Source organism: Diceros bicornis, unplaced genomic scaffold (assembly GCF_020826845.1).
Source record: "Diceros bicornis minor isolate mBicDic1 unplaced genomic scaffold, mDicBic1.mat.cur scaffold_73_ctg1, whole genome shotgun sequence".
In the NCBI taxonomy this organism is placed as follows: domain Eukaryota; kingdom Metazoa; phylum Chordata; class Mammalia; order Perissodactyla; family Rhinocerotidae; genus Diceros; species Diceros bicornis.
This window is the reverse complement of record NW_026691615.1, coordinates 1,492,932-1,507,367: the sequence shown is the minus strand read 5'-3', so window position 1 is coordinate 1,507,367 and position 14,436 is coordinate 1,492,932. Positions and strand designations below refer to the sequence as shown.

The 14,436-nt window shown below is 43.7% G+C and overlaps 1 protein-coding gene across 3 annotated transcripts in view; it reads left to right on the top strand.

Moving 5' to 3' along the window:
* The window catches only part of ADGRE1 (adhesion G protein-coupled receptor E1), a 63,344-nt gene that overhangs the window by 46,557 nt on the left and 2,351 nt on the right, over window positions 1–14,436 (top strand). For all 3 annotated transcript variants that reach the window (XM_058538050.1, XM_058538049.1, XM_058538051.1), the window contains 8 exons: window positions 566–765; window positions 1,792–1,962; window positions 3,761–3,955; window positions 5,264–5,499; window positions 8,516–8,582; window positions 10,517–10,608; window positions 13,018–13,186; window positions 13,307–13,411. In XM_058538050.1, coding sequence (XP_058394033.1) covers window positions 566–765; window positions 1,792–1,962; window positions 3,761–3,955; window positions 5,264–5,499; window positions 8,516–8,582; window positions 10,517–10,608; window positions 13,018–13,186; window positions 13,307–13,411 — 1,235 coding nt within the window. The remainder of the gene's footprint in view (window positions 1–565; window positions 766–1,791; window positions 1,963–3,760; window positions 3,956–5,263; window positions 5,500–8,515; window positions 8,583–10,516; window positions 10,609–13,017; window positions 13,187–13,306; window positions 13,412–14,436) is intronic.

Genomic DNA, 14,436 nt, shown 5'->3' with positions numbered 1-14,436 from the left:
TTGAGGGCGATACAATTTGTGTTGCAACCATGCGACTCTCCTGCTGTGGGGCAAAAGCATTCACAGGCAATATGTAAATGAACGGGTGTGGCTGCGTTGCAATAGAACTTTTATTTACAAAACACAGGCAATGGCCAGATAAGCCTGTACATTGTCCACCACCCCTGATCTACATGCTCTCTGGAGGGCACAGACCTAGGACACATCCTGGGAGACCCCCAACGTTGAAAGGGGAAGCCCACCAAAGAGATTAGACAAGAATGACCACAAATGTGGGAGGGGAACTTATTTTCCACTGCTGAGTTGAATCGTCCTTTAAAAACACAAATTCAAATTTGTTTTTAAGTCTAGCCAAGATTTCTCCAGGTGATAGCAACTCAGGATTTTTTTCTATGGTTCTATGAGGGTCACCAACCAGAAGCCCACCCGTGTTTTAATCCTCAGAGCAGGCCAGTGAAGGTGCAGGAATGCATGGGATATTACAGTGCATATACTAATAAATACTGAGCAAATGATTCCTTTTTTTTTTTTTTTTTTTTTTTTTTGCGTTTGGGGCAAATCGCAGGGACCACTGGAGTGGCATTTGTCTCCTTTGTGGGTATGGAGTCTGTTTTGGATGAGAGCTTCTTCCAAGACCCTCGGACCTTCTTGGGCTACTCCAGGAGGAAGCTAAAGATGAATTCTCGCATCGCTGGGGGCATCATGACTGGGAAGAAGAAAGCTGGCTTCTCCGACCCAATCAACTACACTCTGGAGAACATCGAGGTTTGTGAAGAGGTCTCCACTGAGCCCCCATCTACCCGTTGAGAACTCCCCATCCCCTAGTGGGCTAAACTCTTATTTTTGTTTATTGAGGTAACGTTGGTTTATAATATTATATAAATTTCAGGTGTACATCATTATATTTCGATTTCTGTGTAGACTATGTCATGTTCACCACCCAAAGACTAATTACTGTCCATCACCACACACAGGTACCCTGTCACCCCTTCTACCCTCCTCCCTCCCCCTTTCCCCTCTGGTAACCACTAGTCTAATCTCTGTATCTATGTGTTTGTTTATTGTTGTTGTTGTTGTCTTTATCTTCTATTCACAAGCGAGATCATACGGTATTTGACTTTCTCTCTCTGACTTATTTCTTTTAGCATAATACCCTCAAGGTCCATCCATGTTGTTGCAAATGGCAAGATTTCATCTTTTTTATGGCTGAGTAGTATTCCATTGTGTATATAAACCACATCTTCTTTATCCATTTGTCCATTGATGGGCACTTAGGCTGTTTCCAAGTCTTGGCTATTGTTAATAATGCTGCAATGAACATAGAGGTGCAAATGTCTTCACACATTCGTGTTTTCACGTACTTTGGATAAATACCTGGCAGTGGAATAGCTTAACTCTCATTTTTAATGGGGACCCATTAAGGTGGCAAGCTTCCACAATTTCTAGCAACTTAAGCCAATCCTCAAAATCCACCTCTGGAGGAGTAAACTTTCCTATTTCTATGTGGCATTCTTCCATTCATCAGCAGGCAAGATTTAGGTTAGGTTAAGTAACACGGATGCAGGAATATTTATAGAGACTTCAGTTACATTAGCTATGACCAAGTCAGTGGGAGAGACAGATCTGACATCCAAGACATTTCTTCTCATGACTGCACAATGAAATGGCAGCGTTTTCCTCCATCCCCTATAGAGCATACCTGCATCTTCTTGCCCCAGATGACTTCAGGTTGGCCACACTGCATCCACTCAAGAGGGATTCTCAAGTGACCAGGGACTTTGATTTTTTCAGCCAAAGCAGGAGTTTGAGAGCCCCATCTGCGTTTCCTGGAGAACGGATGCAAAGGGTGGCAGGTGGACGCCATCTGGCTGTGTGATCCTTGAGGCTTCCGAGACGCATACTGTCTGCAGCTGTAATCGAATGGCGAACCTGGCCATCATCATGGCTTCTGAGGAGCTCACGGTGAGTAGCGATGCTCTGTGTTCTTGCTCCCCAAATCCAATGGGAAAATATTGACTAAACATGCATGGTGTGCCTCTCATGGCCTTGTGTGTTGTGGGAGGAGTCATGGGGGCACAGAAGGGGTGTGTGCCATACCTCTGCCCTTGGAGAATTCATGGTCTTGTTGGGAAGCCATGACCCTCATATGTCAGATGAGGAATGACCCTAAACAGGTGCAGGCACAGTAAAAATCACAGATCCCATTTACTGAGCACTTATCTTGTTCTGGACCCTTTATTTTAAGTGTTTTTAGACCCATTGCACAGGATAAGAGACTGAAACTCAGTAGCCTTCTAGTAATTGGAAGGTGGGATTCTATTCCAGGACAGTCTGGCTCCAGAAGTCTCTTTCCACTGAACCATACAAATGGTGCAAGAGGTTGCAGTGTAGGAATTCAGAGGTGTTTCAGTGAGATCTGGTGACAGATCAGGGAAGAAATGAAGAACAAAGTGAGCCTTGGTGAGCAGGCAGATTTGGCAGAGAGGAAAGACATCCTCATTAGTGCTGTGGTGAGTTTCCTTACCTCTCATGCAAGATCTGAGGTGAATTCTCTGCCAGGGAGGCCCTAACTGCTAGTTAGAGGAATATGGGGCTTGGGACTTAAGAGACCTGGATCCAGAGCAAGACCAGCCAAGTTTCAAGTCCATCTCTGTCACTTCCCAGCTGCGTTTCCTTGGGAAAACCACTCAGCCTCTCTGAGCTGAGCCCAATTTTCTCATCTCAAAAATGAGAACAAGAAAAAAATAATGATGACAACTAACCCTTATAGGGTACATAATATGTTCCTGGCACAGTTGTGAGTACTTTAAGTATTTTCACTGAATCCTCCTAAAAATACTGTATAAGGTAGTTACTATTAGTGGCCTCTTTTTAACAGATGAGGAAACTGAGGCACAGAGCAGTGAAGTGTCTTGCTCAAGCTCATACAGCTAGAAACCGGCAGAACTGTAGTCAGTTCTCTTAAACACTAAGTCACGCTAGCATGGAGATGAGCTCATGAGATGGTGCCTGGCATATCTTTAACACACAGAAAGCATGCAAATAAATTTAAGATTAATTTAAAAATTAGTTATGAATAACAGCACAGGGGAAGGACTCAGCTTGTCATTTCCACTCCCAGAAGTTGAGGCATCTCTGAATGCCTATGTATCAGTCCTGGTTTGGTGCAGGAAAAACAGGAACCACTCTAGGTATTTCAAGCAGGAAAGGATTTAACACGGGGAACTGGGCACTCACAAATCTGTGGAAGGGACGAAGGAGTTGAAGTCAGGGGCTGCTGCTTGGATTCTGGTTTCAAGATCACCCCTCTGCAGCTGTAATCCAGAGGTCAGAAGTTGCTTCTGTCAGGTCACCCCACATCCACGAAATTAAAGACTGGACATTTGGAATGTGGAGTCCAGCCACAGCTCACTCCTGTCTGCAGGAAGCTGGTATCTGCCTCCATTCTGCCTTGTGAAACTTTCATGCAGGCATCTAGTTGGAGAACCTAACTGACATCCAGCACCTTAGCCCCAAAGGATTCTGGGAAATGTAGTTTCTAGACATGAAGAGATGGGGTGTAGGATAGGGGTGGGAATGGGTGCTGATGGATGCCAACAGATGCCAAAGGATGATGATGGACAGTATCTACTTCACTCTGAGTGTCAGAGGGAGAAAAGGTCCTCAAGACCTTTTTGCTCAAGCCAGGAGTCTGGATAATTCTTTCTCCTGCCCGGGGCATGCTGGTCCCTCTCTGAGTGGTGTATCTCTTTCCTGACAGATGGAGTTCTCTTTGTACATCATTAGCCACGTGGGCATGATCATCTCACTGGTGTGTCTCGTCTTGGCCATCGCCACCTTCCTGCTGTGCCGTAGCATTCGCAACCATAACACCTACCTCCACCTGCACCTCTGCGTGTGCCTCTTCTTGGCCAAGCTTCTCTTCCTCACCGGTGTAGACAAGACTGACAACCAGGTCTCACATCCCTCAGGCTATGCCCCCATCATCTCCACATCTATCTCTGCTCATCCCTACCCGCTCCCTCTATGCCAGTTCCCACCTCAGGACAGTTGCACACACTGTGCCCTCTTTCAACAATACTCATCCCCCACCTCCTCCCCTGGTTGACTCCTTCTTGTGATAGAAAGGTCTCAGTTTAAAATAATTTCCCTGATGAAGTTATATATTATGGTGGTCCCTCCTATTACTCGTTAAACCATTGGTTCTCATCTGGGATGATTCTGCCCCCTAGGGGACACTTGGTGATGTCTGGAGATGTCATTGGTTGGTTGTCACCACTGGGAGGAAGCGCTACTGCCATCTAGTGGGTGGAGGCCAGGGATGCTGCTAAACATCTTAGAATACACAGGACAGTCCCCACAACAGAAAATAATCTGGCAGCAGTGTTTCAGATGTCAATAATGCTACAGCTGAGAAACTGCTCCTTGTAACTCTATTTTGCATTCTTTCCCAGCACTCGTTTGAAACCATATTGATTAGTTATTGTTTTACTTGTGTATCTACCTCCTCCCCTACACTATGTGCCCCATGAGAGCAATGACTTTGGCCAATTTACCCCCTATAACTGTGCCAGAAATAGTAGGCCCCCAGGTCTTTCCAAAAGGAGCACTATTGACATTTTGGATGGGATGATCATTCTTTGTGTGGGCCTGCCCCTCTCGCTATGGAATACTTAGTTTCCCCAATCCCTTGAGAACTCAAGACCCATAGTGCCCCGCTCCCATCGTTTGACCAGGGGTGGGCAAGCTCTTTCCGTAAAGAGACAGATATAAATATTTTCGGCTTTGCGGATCCTACAGTCTCTGTCATGACTACTCAACTCTGCTGTTTTAGTGTGAAAGCAGCCATAGAGAATACATAAATGGGTGTGGCTGTGTGCCAGTGAAACGTTATTTACAAAACAGGCAGCGAGCACAAGGGCTGTAGTGTGGGGCCCCCCCCATCCCCATCCCATGTCTTCAGACATCTCCTCAAGTAGGGGCATCATCCATCAGCTTTTCCCCCAAACTCTCCCAGTTGTAGCGTTGACAGTCACGTGTCCTGGGAAACCTCAGTTCCGGGCAAACCGGGGTGATTGGTCACCCTACCAGAGGGATGGAGAAGAACCGTGAATGCGGTGAAGAACTTCTCTATAAGTATTTGTGGAATGAACGAATGGGTCGTGTTTGGGGATCACCAATCAGAGTAGTCTCTCCGCTGCCCTCTTCCTCTGAGCCTGCTCCTTGGAGGGGGGTCCTGAGTGCACCCGCCTCTCCTCTGCAGACGGGCTGTGCCATCATCGCGGGCTTTCTGCACTACCTGTTCCTTGCCTGCTTCTTCTGGATGTTGGTGGAGGCCGTGATGCTCTTCCTTATGGTCAGGAACCTGAAGGTGGTGAATTACTTCAGCTCTCGCAACATCAAGATGACATACCTCTGTGTCTTTGGCTACGGGCTCCCGGCAGTAGTGGTGGCTGTCTCCGCCGGCGTGAAACCACAGGGCTATGGGATGTATAATCGGTGAGTGACATCCCTGTCTCTCCCCGAACACCCTGCTGCTGGGGTTCATGATGATAATTACATGAACAACAAGAAGAGCAGTAACAGTAGCAGTAGGTGTGGCTGCTATTTATTGAGCTTTTACTTTATGTGCCTGGTCTCAGGCTGGCGTGGTCTCAGGGCTGCCATGTACAGTTGTACAAGTTGTGCACTTGATTGTACACAACAGTTAACTTGATTGTACAGTTTTAAAATCATGGACTCTAGAGCCAGCCTGCTTGGGTTTGAATCTTGGCTCCACCCGCTTCCGTCTGTGCTACCTCGGGCAAGACGCTTAACCTCCAGATGCTTCCATGTCCTCATCTGTAAAATGGGGGCTAACAACAATGCCTACCTCATAGGGTTGCTGTGAGGGTTAAATGAGTTATTATCTGCAAAACATTGAGAACGGCGTCTGGCTCAGGCTAAAGCATTATACATATTATTATTATCACCATCATTATTAGCATTGTCTGTTTTAAAGTGAGGTATATTTATCGCATGGTTCCATGCCAGATGATTTTAGGTAGTATGCTGGTGAGGACTAATTTTTAAAATATTTTTGTATTTACTTGATAGGGCATTAGAAAGAGAAATTTCCAGCATACCAAAATCATGGTTTCACAGACATGCTTCCATTGTATAAGTAAAGAAAGTGAGTCAATTTTGAGGGGAAAAATTAGGTAAAGGACAGAACAAGCAGTATGTGGATAGGGCAGAGACTGTAACTCAGTGTAATATTTCATTTAACCCTACAATGGACCTTTGAGATAATGTTGCTATTCTAATTTACAGTTGAGGAAACTGAGGCTCAGAGGGGTGAAAGATTTTTCTGGCCATTATGGTGAGAAAGGGGCAGCATGAGGATGTGAATCTGGGTCTTTGCAATCGCAAGACCCCCGCTTGTCACCTCATGCTGTAGGCACTTTGCTGAGTTGTGTTAGGAAATTAAATATCCGGGATTCCTCCCTGCCTGCTGATGGCTTATACGTCAGGTGAGGTCATGAGATAAGGGGTGAAGGGAAGAATTTGTACTAAGTGAGCACCCATCGTAACCTAAATCCTATAAGCTTTACAAACATATATTATCTCTGTTACTTCTCAACAAAATTCCTATGTCTCCACTGTGTACAGCAGTGTCGTTCAACTACACTATAGTGTAAATAGTATCCCCCGGATTTGTGCAGTGCACAACCTGTGCTCCTGTATGTGGTGGCCCTGAGACCAAAAGTATATAAAGTAACAGCTTCATAAATAGTAGCTACAGAGGACATTGAGGCTCAGTGCAGTTGCAGAACTTGCCTGGGGTCACATGGCTAGTAAGTGTCCAAGCTGAGTTCAGGTCTGACTGTCTTGTCAGGAGATGGTGGTGACAATGCAAGGCCACCATGAGGAAGAGTCTGATGTTGGCGTGAGTAGTATAAGCCCTGACACAGAGCAGAGAAGGACGATGGCATATGGGAACTGGAAAGTTCATGGAAGGCTTCCTGGAGGAGGGAGAATTTGAATGAGCCTTGAAAACTTTAGTGAAATGTACACAGGCAAAGAGGAAAGGGGGTGGCAATATAGGTGAGGGCAAAAGCTTGCCCAAGGGAGAGCTCGAGGAGTGTTTGGGGGTCCGATGGATTGCACGGGAAGAAGGGGAAATGGGGTGGGGGCATGGAATTTGGAGAATACCTCTCAGGTTGTGGGAACCACAGAAAGTTTTGGAAGAGAGGAGTCGCACTGACAAGGATCTGAGATGATCTGAGGAAGCACTGGAGAATGGGGAAGTGAGACAGGGAAGAGAAGGAGCAAATATGGGGTACTTTCACGAGCAGGCTCTGCTCTGGGTGGCTGGGCTCGGTCTCAGTGGGTACATCTGGGAGACCCTGTAGGGCACGCACCACAGTTATCCCGCCCAAGGGGTGAGGGAGCTGCTGTATTTATCCACCAACTCCCTCCCATCAGCCGTCGGTTGAGGGCTGCTCCTGGGAGAACTAATTCTCCAGCACTTTTAGTCTGATGCCCCAGGCAGAGACGCAGATGCTGATAAGGGAACTGGCCAGTATTTACTGACGTGGTCGTTCCTGAAAGGAGGTGATCAGCATCTTCTCATGATGCAAACATTTTCTTGCCTTTTATTCACTCTATTACTGGAGACTCACAACATCTGGTTGGCCAAACTTGATTATTTTCCTTCTCTTGAGCGGGGAGGCACACTTCTGCCAAAGGAATATTGGGGTGCTGTTACCGAACATGGTGGAATGGTTATTGGGTGGTGAAAACAGCGAATATCTACTAGAGACACGAAGGAAAGAGGCAATGTATTCTTCCTTCCTTCCTTCCTCCCTCCCTCTCTCCCTTCTTCCCTCTCTCTCTCCTTCCCTCACTTTCTTCTTTCTTCTTTCTTTTCTTTTAACAAATAATTATGGAATGCCTCATCCGTGCCAGGCTTTGCACAGAGTGCTAGGTATTCAGAGATGAACAAAACATTCAAGCTCCAAATTCTCATGCAGCTCATAGTCCAGTAGGGGAAGATGGACAATTCGCAAGCCAACAAACAACTGAACAAGATAATTTACGATACTGAAGAGGCCATAAAAAAAGGCAGCAAGTTCTGCTAGAGAGGCACCAGGAGCAGGGATAGTACACTTAGCTGGGGGTAGTCAGGAATGGCTTTTCAGAGTAGGTGACATTTGGGCTGAGATTTGAATGACAAGGTGTGCCATGGGGATTCTGGAAAGAGGGAAAAGGGATTACGGAGGTTATGAATGGAGCATGGGCTCCACCCAGGGCACTAAGTGAACATTTCAGGAACAGTTGCCCAGCAAGAAGATCTCTAAGAGGATTTGCTGTGGTCCAAAGAAAACTGAAATTCGACCAGCCCCATCAAGAGAATCTTCGTCTCCATCTCATCTCCCCATAGTCTCCTCCATTAGTGCCTTTGTCGGGGCGTGAATAGCTGTAGGGTCAAGACCCTGAGACAAGCACTGACTCCTCCTGTCTCTCTCCATAGCTGCTGGCTGAATACGGAGACGGGGTTCATCTGGAGTTTCCTGGGGCCAGTTTGCACAATCATAGTGGTAAGCAGATTGCTTGGTGCTGTGTGCTCTGGAGCAGGAGCAAGGAGAGTCGAAAGGTCAGGAAATGCCAGCGGAAGCTGCATAGCTGAGGTCACCTATTCTCCTCAAATGTTCTCTCTTCTGATCCTCGATTCTCGAGATTTCCAAGTTAGAGTGTAATTTCTTTGATTTGGGATTTTTTTTTTTATGCCAACATGCAAATGCTCCCGGGAGAACCCACAGTCTTATCTGCCCTTTGTGCTTCAGTGCGAATGTGTCTGTCAATCTTTTCTGAGTGCAGATATTAAATGAGAAAAAAGGTAGAAAGAAATTAAAAACAATTGATGGGGAAGAGAGAGAAGGAAATGATGGAATGGAGGCAAAAGGGAGCCTGGAGGTGTTTTTCCAGCTTTATGGAGGTATAACTGACAAATAAAAATTATACATATTTAAGGTGTACAACTTGATGTTTTGACATATGTATACATTGTGAAATGACCACCACAATCAAGCTAATTAATATATCCATCATCTCACATACTTCCATTTTTTTCCTTTCTCTTTTTTTTTGTGGTGAGAATACTTAACCCCTACCCTCTTAGCAAATTTCAAGTGTACAATACAGTTTTGTTAACTATAGTCACCATACTGTACATTAGCTCTCCAGAACTTATTAATTGTGCATACCTGAAACTTACTAGGCTTTGACCGTCTCCCCATTTCCCCCAACCCCCAGCCACTGGCAATCACTATTCTACCCTCTGAGAATCCTGGGGACGTTCAGCACCATCTCCTTGCCTCCAATCCGGACTCTGCAATCCTACAAGACGTTTCTTCTGCCTCTCATTCCTGGTGGCTCATTTCCCTGTGTCATTTGTAATTGCAACTTGTGAGCTCCTATCTGACCGATCTAAATCTTGGGAATTTTTGAGGTTGTATTCCTCCAGCGAAGTTTTGCTTTGACTTCCGTCAGATTTTTGGGGGGCCATGTATTAGTTTCCTAGGGCTGCGCTGATAGAGTATCACAAACTGGGTAGCTTAGAACAACAGAATTTTATCGTCTTAGGGTTCTGGAGGCTAGAAGTCTGAAATCAAGGGGTCAGCAGGGCCACGCTCCCTCTGACGGCCCCAGGGAAGGATCTGTTCCAGTCTTCTCTCCAACCTCTGGTGGCCTCAGGCATTCCTTGGCTTGTAGATATCTGTCTTCTCCCTGTGTCTCTTCACATCGTCTTCCCTGTATGCATGTCTGTCTCTGTGTCCAAATTTCCCTGTTTTATAAGGGCACCAGTCATATCGGATTAAGGCCCATCCTAATGGCCTCATTTTAATTTGATGACCTCTGTAAAGACCCTATCTCAAAATAAAGTCACATTCTGAGGTCCTGAGGATTAGGGCTTCAACATATCTTTTTGAGGAGGGGGCACAGTTCAACCCATAACAGGGCACTGGTCTTGATTCTAACTTCCTGGATGCATCCAGTGGAAATAAACGAAGATCGCCTAAATAAGAACAAACAAAAGCTATTTATTCGGAGATTGCCATAATAAGAAAGTCAGCCACCATCACTTCCATTCGTCAGAGCCTCAAAGGCAGGCAGAGGAGTGGGAAAGCTTTGTAGAGAGAAACAGAAGGCTTCAGATGTGCCCTGAGTGGAGGTTGTTGACATAGGGATGCTATAGGTGGGCTAACTCGAAGCAGGCATCCTACGTGATTGGTTAGGGGAGCATATTGGCTTTCTCCTTTTGGTGCTAAGTCAGAAACAGGGGCAGAAGTTAAGGAGGCTGTCAGTTATTGATCAAGTCCTGGTCGTTTAGAATTGATTGCTTCAGTAGTTATTGTTTGGCTTCCTGGAGTGGTTACTGCAGACTACGGGTCAGAATTCTCTTTTTATAGATGGTCTGTCCATTGTCCTCATGTATATCCAATCTTTCAATCCCTTTTGCTTGACTTTGTAGATCAATTCCATCCTCTTGACTTTGACACTTTGGATCCTGAGGCAGAAGCTTTCCAGCGTCAATGCCCAAGTCTCAACACTCAAAGATACCAGGTGAGTCCCTCCTTCCTATCGTCTCCCCTTCAATCTCCCTTCCTTCTTTCCACAAATGTTCATTGAGTACCTTTTGTATACCTGGTCCTGTGCCTAAGACGGACTAGCACAGTATCTGGATCTGGGGGGATAAAACCCCAGCTCTGTCACTTATAAGCTGTGTGACCTTAGGCAAGTTACATAACCTCTTTGAAACTCTGTTTCCTCATCTGTAGAATATGTGGAGATATTAATATTGCCCACTTTATGTGGCTTATGAAGCATTTAGCACAGTTACTAGGAGAAGTGAGTGTTTCATATATAGAAACTATTAATAAACATTTTAATCCTTCTCCTGTGTGTACATAGTAGAATAGAATCATACTGTTTTATTTTTATAACCATTTTTTCTCTTAATAACACGTCATAAAATTTTGCTTGTTTGATTAGAAATTTGTCAACTATCCTTTTTTTTTGTATAACTGTTCAGCGTAAGGAGCCAGCACAGTTTACTTGAATCATCCCTCATTTTTGGACATTTAAGTTATTTCTGACTTGCTTTTTTTTTTTTTTTTTGCTATTATAAACAGTATTGTCTTGAACATCCTTGTAGGTAAATCTTCTTCCACATCTGTGGTTATTTAATCATAACACTAGGCATGAAATTGCCTGACTCAAAGGGTAGGTTGGATTGTAACACTTTTAGTGTATATTGCAAATTGTTTTCCAGAAAAATTATTTCCATTCACAAGAGTGCGTGTTTACCTCCAGCCTTGCCAGCATTAGGGTTTATCATTTTTTTGTTGGTTTGCTCATTTAATAGATGAAATACACTATCTCATTATTTTATCTTCATATATATTATTCTATCTTACAGAGGTGGGACTTTTTCGTATTCTCATAGAGCATCTGTGTTTCTTAACTTCACCATTCAACTAATGTTCATTTTAAGAACTCACCCAAACCAGACATTGTCTGGGTTTTATTGTCGGTAACCTAATGATGGTCGCTTGTTTGTTTTCCCGTCAGAGTCCAATCCTTCATCCATCTTAAATATTTTTTTCTAAAAATTATTTTTTAAAAATTAGTGCAAAAAGTTAGAATAAAGTTAATGTATGCCATGGCAAGAAAAATTAAGCATTAAAAAAGGAAACACGTGAAAACTAATTCCTTCTCTCTTCCCTGACTCCCCAGGTCCCCAGATCTCTCCCACCTCAAGCAACCATTATCACCTGAATTGAGCTTCCTTCCAGAATATTCTATACTTACACATCCATCTTCTATTACATAAATGACAGAGTACTGTACATATCATTCTGCACTTGGTTTTTTCCACATAATATGTAGCTTATTTCATATCAATACTTAAGGTTAAAAACAACTAACAAAAGTGTTTATTTTGTGCCAGACATTGTTCTAAGCACCTTTAGGTCTAATGCTATCTCATTAATTGGTAGAACAAGCTTATAGTGTAGGCATTGTGTTGTCATCCTTATCTCAAAGTGAGGAAACTGAGGCACAGTGACGTTAAGTAACCTACTAAGGCCACAAAGTTAGTGAATGGATCAGAATTTAAACACAGGCAGTCTGACCCAGAGCCTTACCCACTATAGTATATTGTCACTCTCATCTCATTTTAAAAAACAGTTGTATAATCTGATTTCTGTCTCTATGGATTTGCCCATTCTGGACATTTCATATAAATGGAATCATATACTATGTGGACTTTTGTGACTGGCTTCTCTCACTGAGCATCATGTTTTCAAGGTTCATCCATGTTGTAGCGTGTGTCAGTACTTCACTCCTTTTCATGGCTGAGTAATATTCCGCTATATGGATGGACCACGTTTTGTTTATCCAGTCATCTGTTGATGGACATTTGGGTTGTTTCTAATTGGGGGAGAGGGAAATGGGGGATGACTGCTTAATAGGGATGGGGTTTCTTTTTGGGGTGATAAATGTGTCTGGGAACTGGATAGTGGTGATGTTTGTACAACACTGTGAATGTGCTAAATACCACCAAATCGTACTTTAAGTGGTTAAAATGGTGAACTTTATGTTATGTGAGTTTTACCTCAGTAAAAAAAGAAGGCTTCATAGTATTTCATTGTATGGCTTCATTGTTCATTTAACGTGTCCTAAATTCTTGGACACATGGGTCCTTCTAGCCTTTCATTACTAATGAAAATATTGCATTAAATACATGTGTCCACACATCTTTGTGCCGATGTGTATCTGTAGGCCAATAGCCTTTTAAATGCCTATAGGATTCGATTTCCCTACACCTAGGCTTGGAGGCTCCAGCCCACGTTTATTTCCATCTAGGTGGTGGGTCACATGGTGGCAGCCTCAGACCATTCCTGGGAGTGTGTCCCATGAGGACAACAGCCACCTCCCAGAACCTTATCCTCTGCAAACCTTCTCCTCCAGGTTATTGACATTCAAGGCCTTTGCCCATGTCTTCATCTTGGGGAGCTCCTGGGTGTTGGGCATTTTCCAGATTGGACCCTTGGCTGGTATCATGGCCTACCTGTTCACCATCATCAACAGCCTGCAGGGGGCCTTCATCTTCCTCATTCACTGTCTACTCAACCGCCAGGTATGTAGCTGCTGCCCTCGCTGTCCCTGATGCCCCTGCTTCCAGGGGACATGCCTGTGCCAGCATACTTCCCTGCATCTGGGAGTGATTCATCTCCCCGTGATGTGTCTCCATCTCCAGGTGCGGGAAGATTACAGAAGATGGATTACCAGGAAGACCACACCCGGATCCCAGTCCCAGACATCAGGGGTCACACTGACATCCTTTTCCTCCACTTCCAAAACGGTGAGAGACTGTGTGTTTTATGCAGGTTCTGGTCGAACAGAATACTTACTTCTTAGCAATCCTAAACACTGCCATGTGTTGAGTACCTACTGCGAGTTAAGTGCGTCCTTGTGTATTAGCTCATTTGATAGAGGGTAGGGTTTAAGAGTGGAGGTTCAGGAGCCAGGCTACCTAGGTTTAAATCCCAGCTCTGCCTCTTAGTAGCTGTGTGATCTAAAAAAGATAAACTCATGGGGGCTGGCCCCATTGCCTAGTGGTTAAGTTTGGTGTGCTCCGCTTTGGTGGCCCAGGTTCGGCTCCCAGGTGCAGACCCACACCACTCGTCAGTGACCATGCTGCTGCAGTGCCCCACATACAAAATAGAGGAAGACTGGCAACAGATGTTAGCTCAGGGTGAATTTTCCTCAAGCAAGAAAAAAAGATAAAATCGTGACTCATACAGATATAAAATGAGCATACATTAAGGATTTTATTCCACTCATCAATCAGTGAAAGAACCAGGCAGATGTTATAACTGGCTCAAAAGAGAACGCAAAGAACAGACATATATGTATATAATATATAATATATACAATGTATATAATGTATACATAATACATCATACACATAATGTATACAACGTATACATAATACATAAAACACATATAATGTATACAATGTATACATAATACATAATATACATATAATATGCATACAGTGTATACATAATATATAATATATATTGCATAATACATATGCAATATATCCAATGTATATAATGTATACATAATACATAATACACATATAATATATACAATGTATACATAATACATAATATATATTACATAATACATGTATATGTCTGTTCTTTGCTGTTCTCTTTTGACCCAGTTATAACATCGGCCTGGCGCCCTCATTGATAATTATATATACATAATATATATAATATAATGTTTAATTATATATTATATAATTATACATATAATTATTATTATAAAATACATATAAAATTTCATATACCTGTATGTTATAGATGTATTACATAT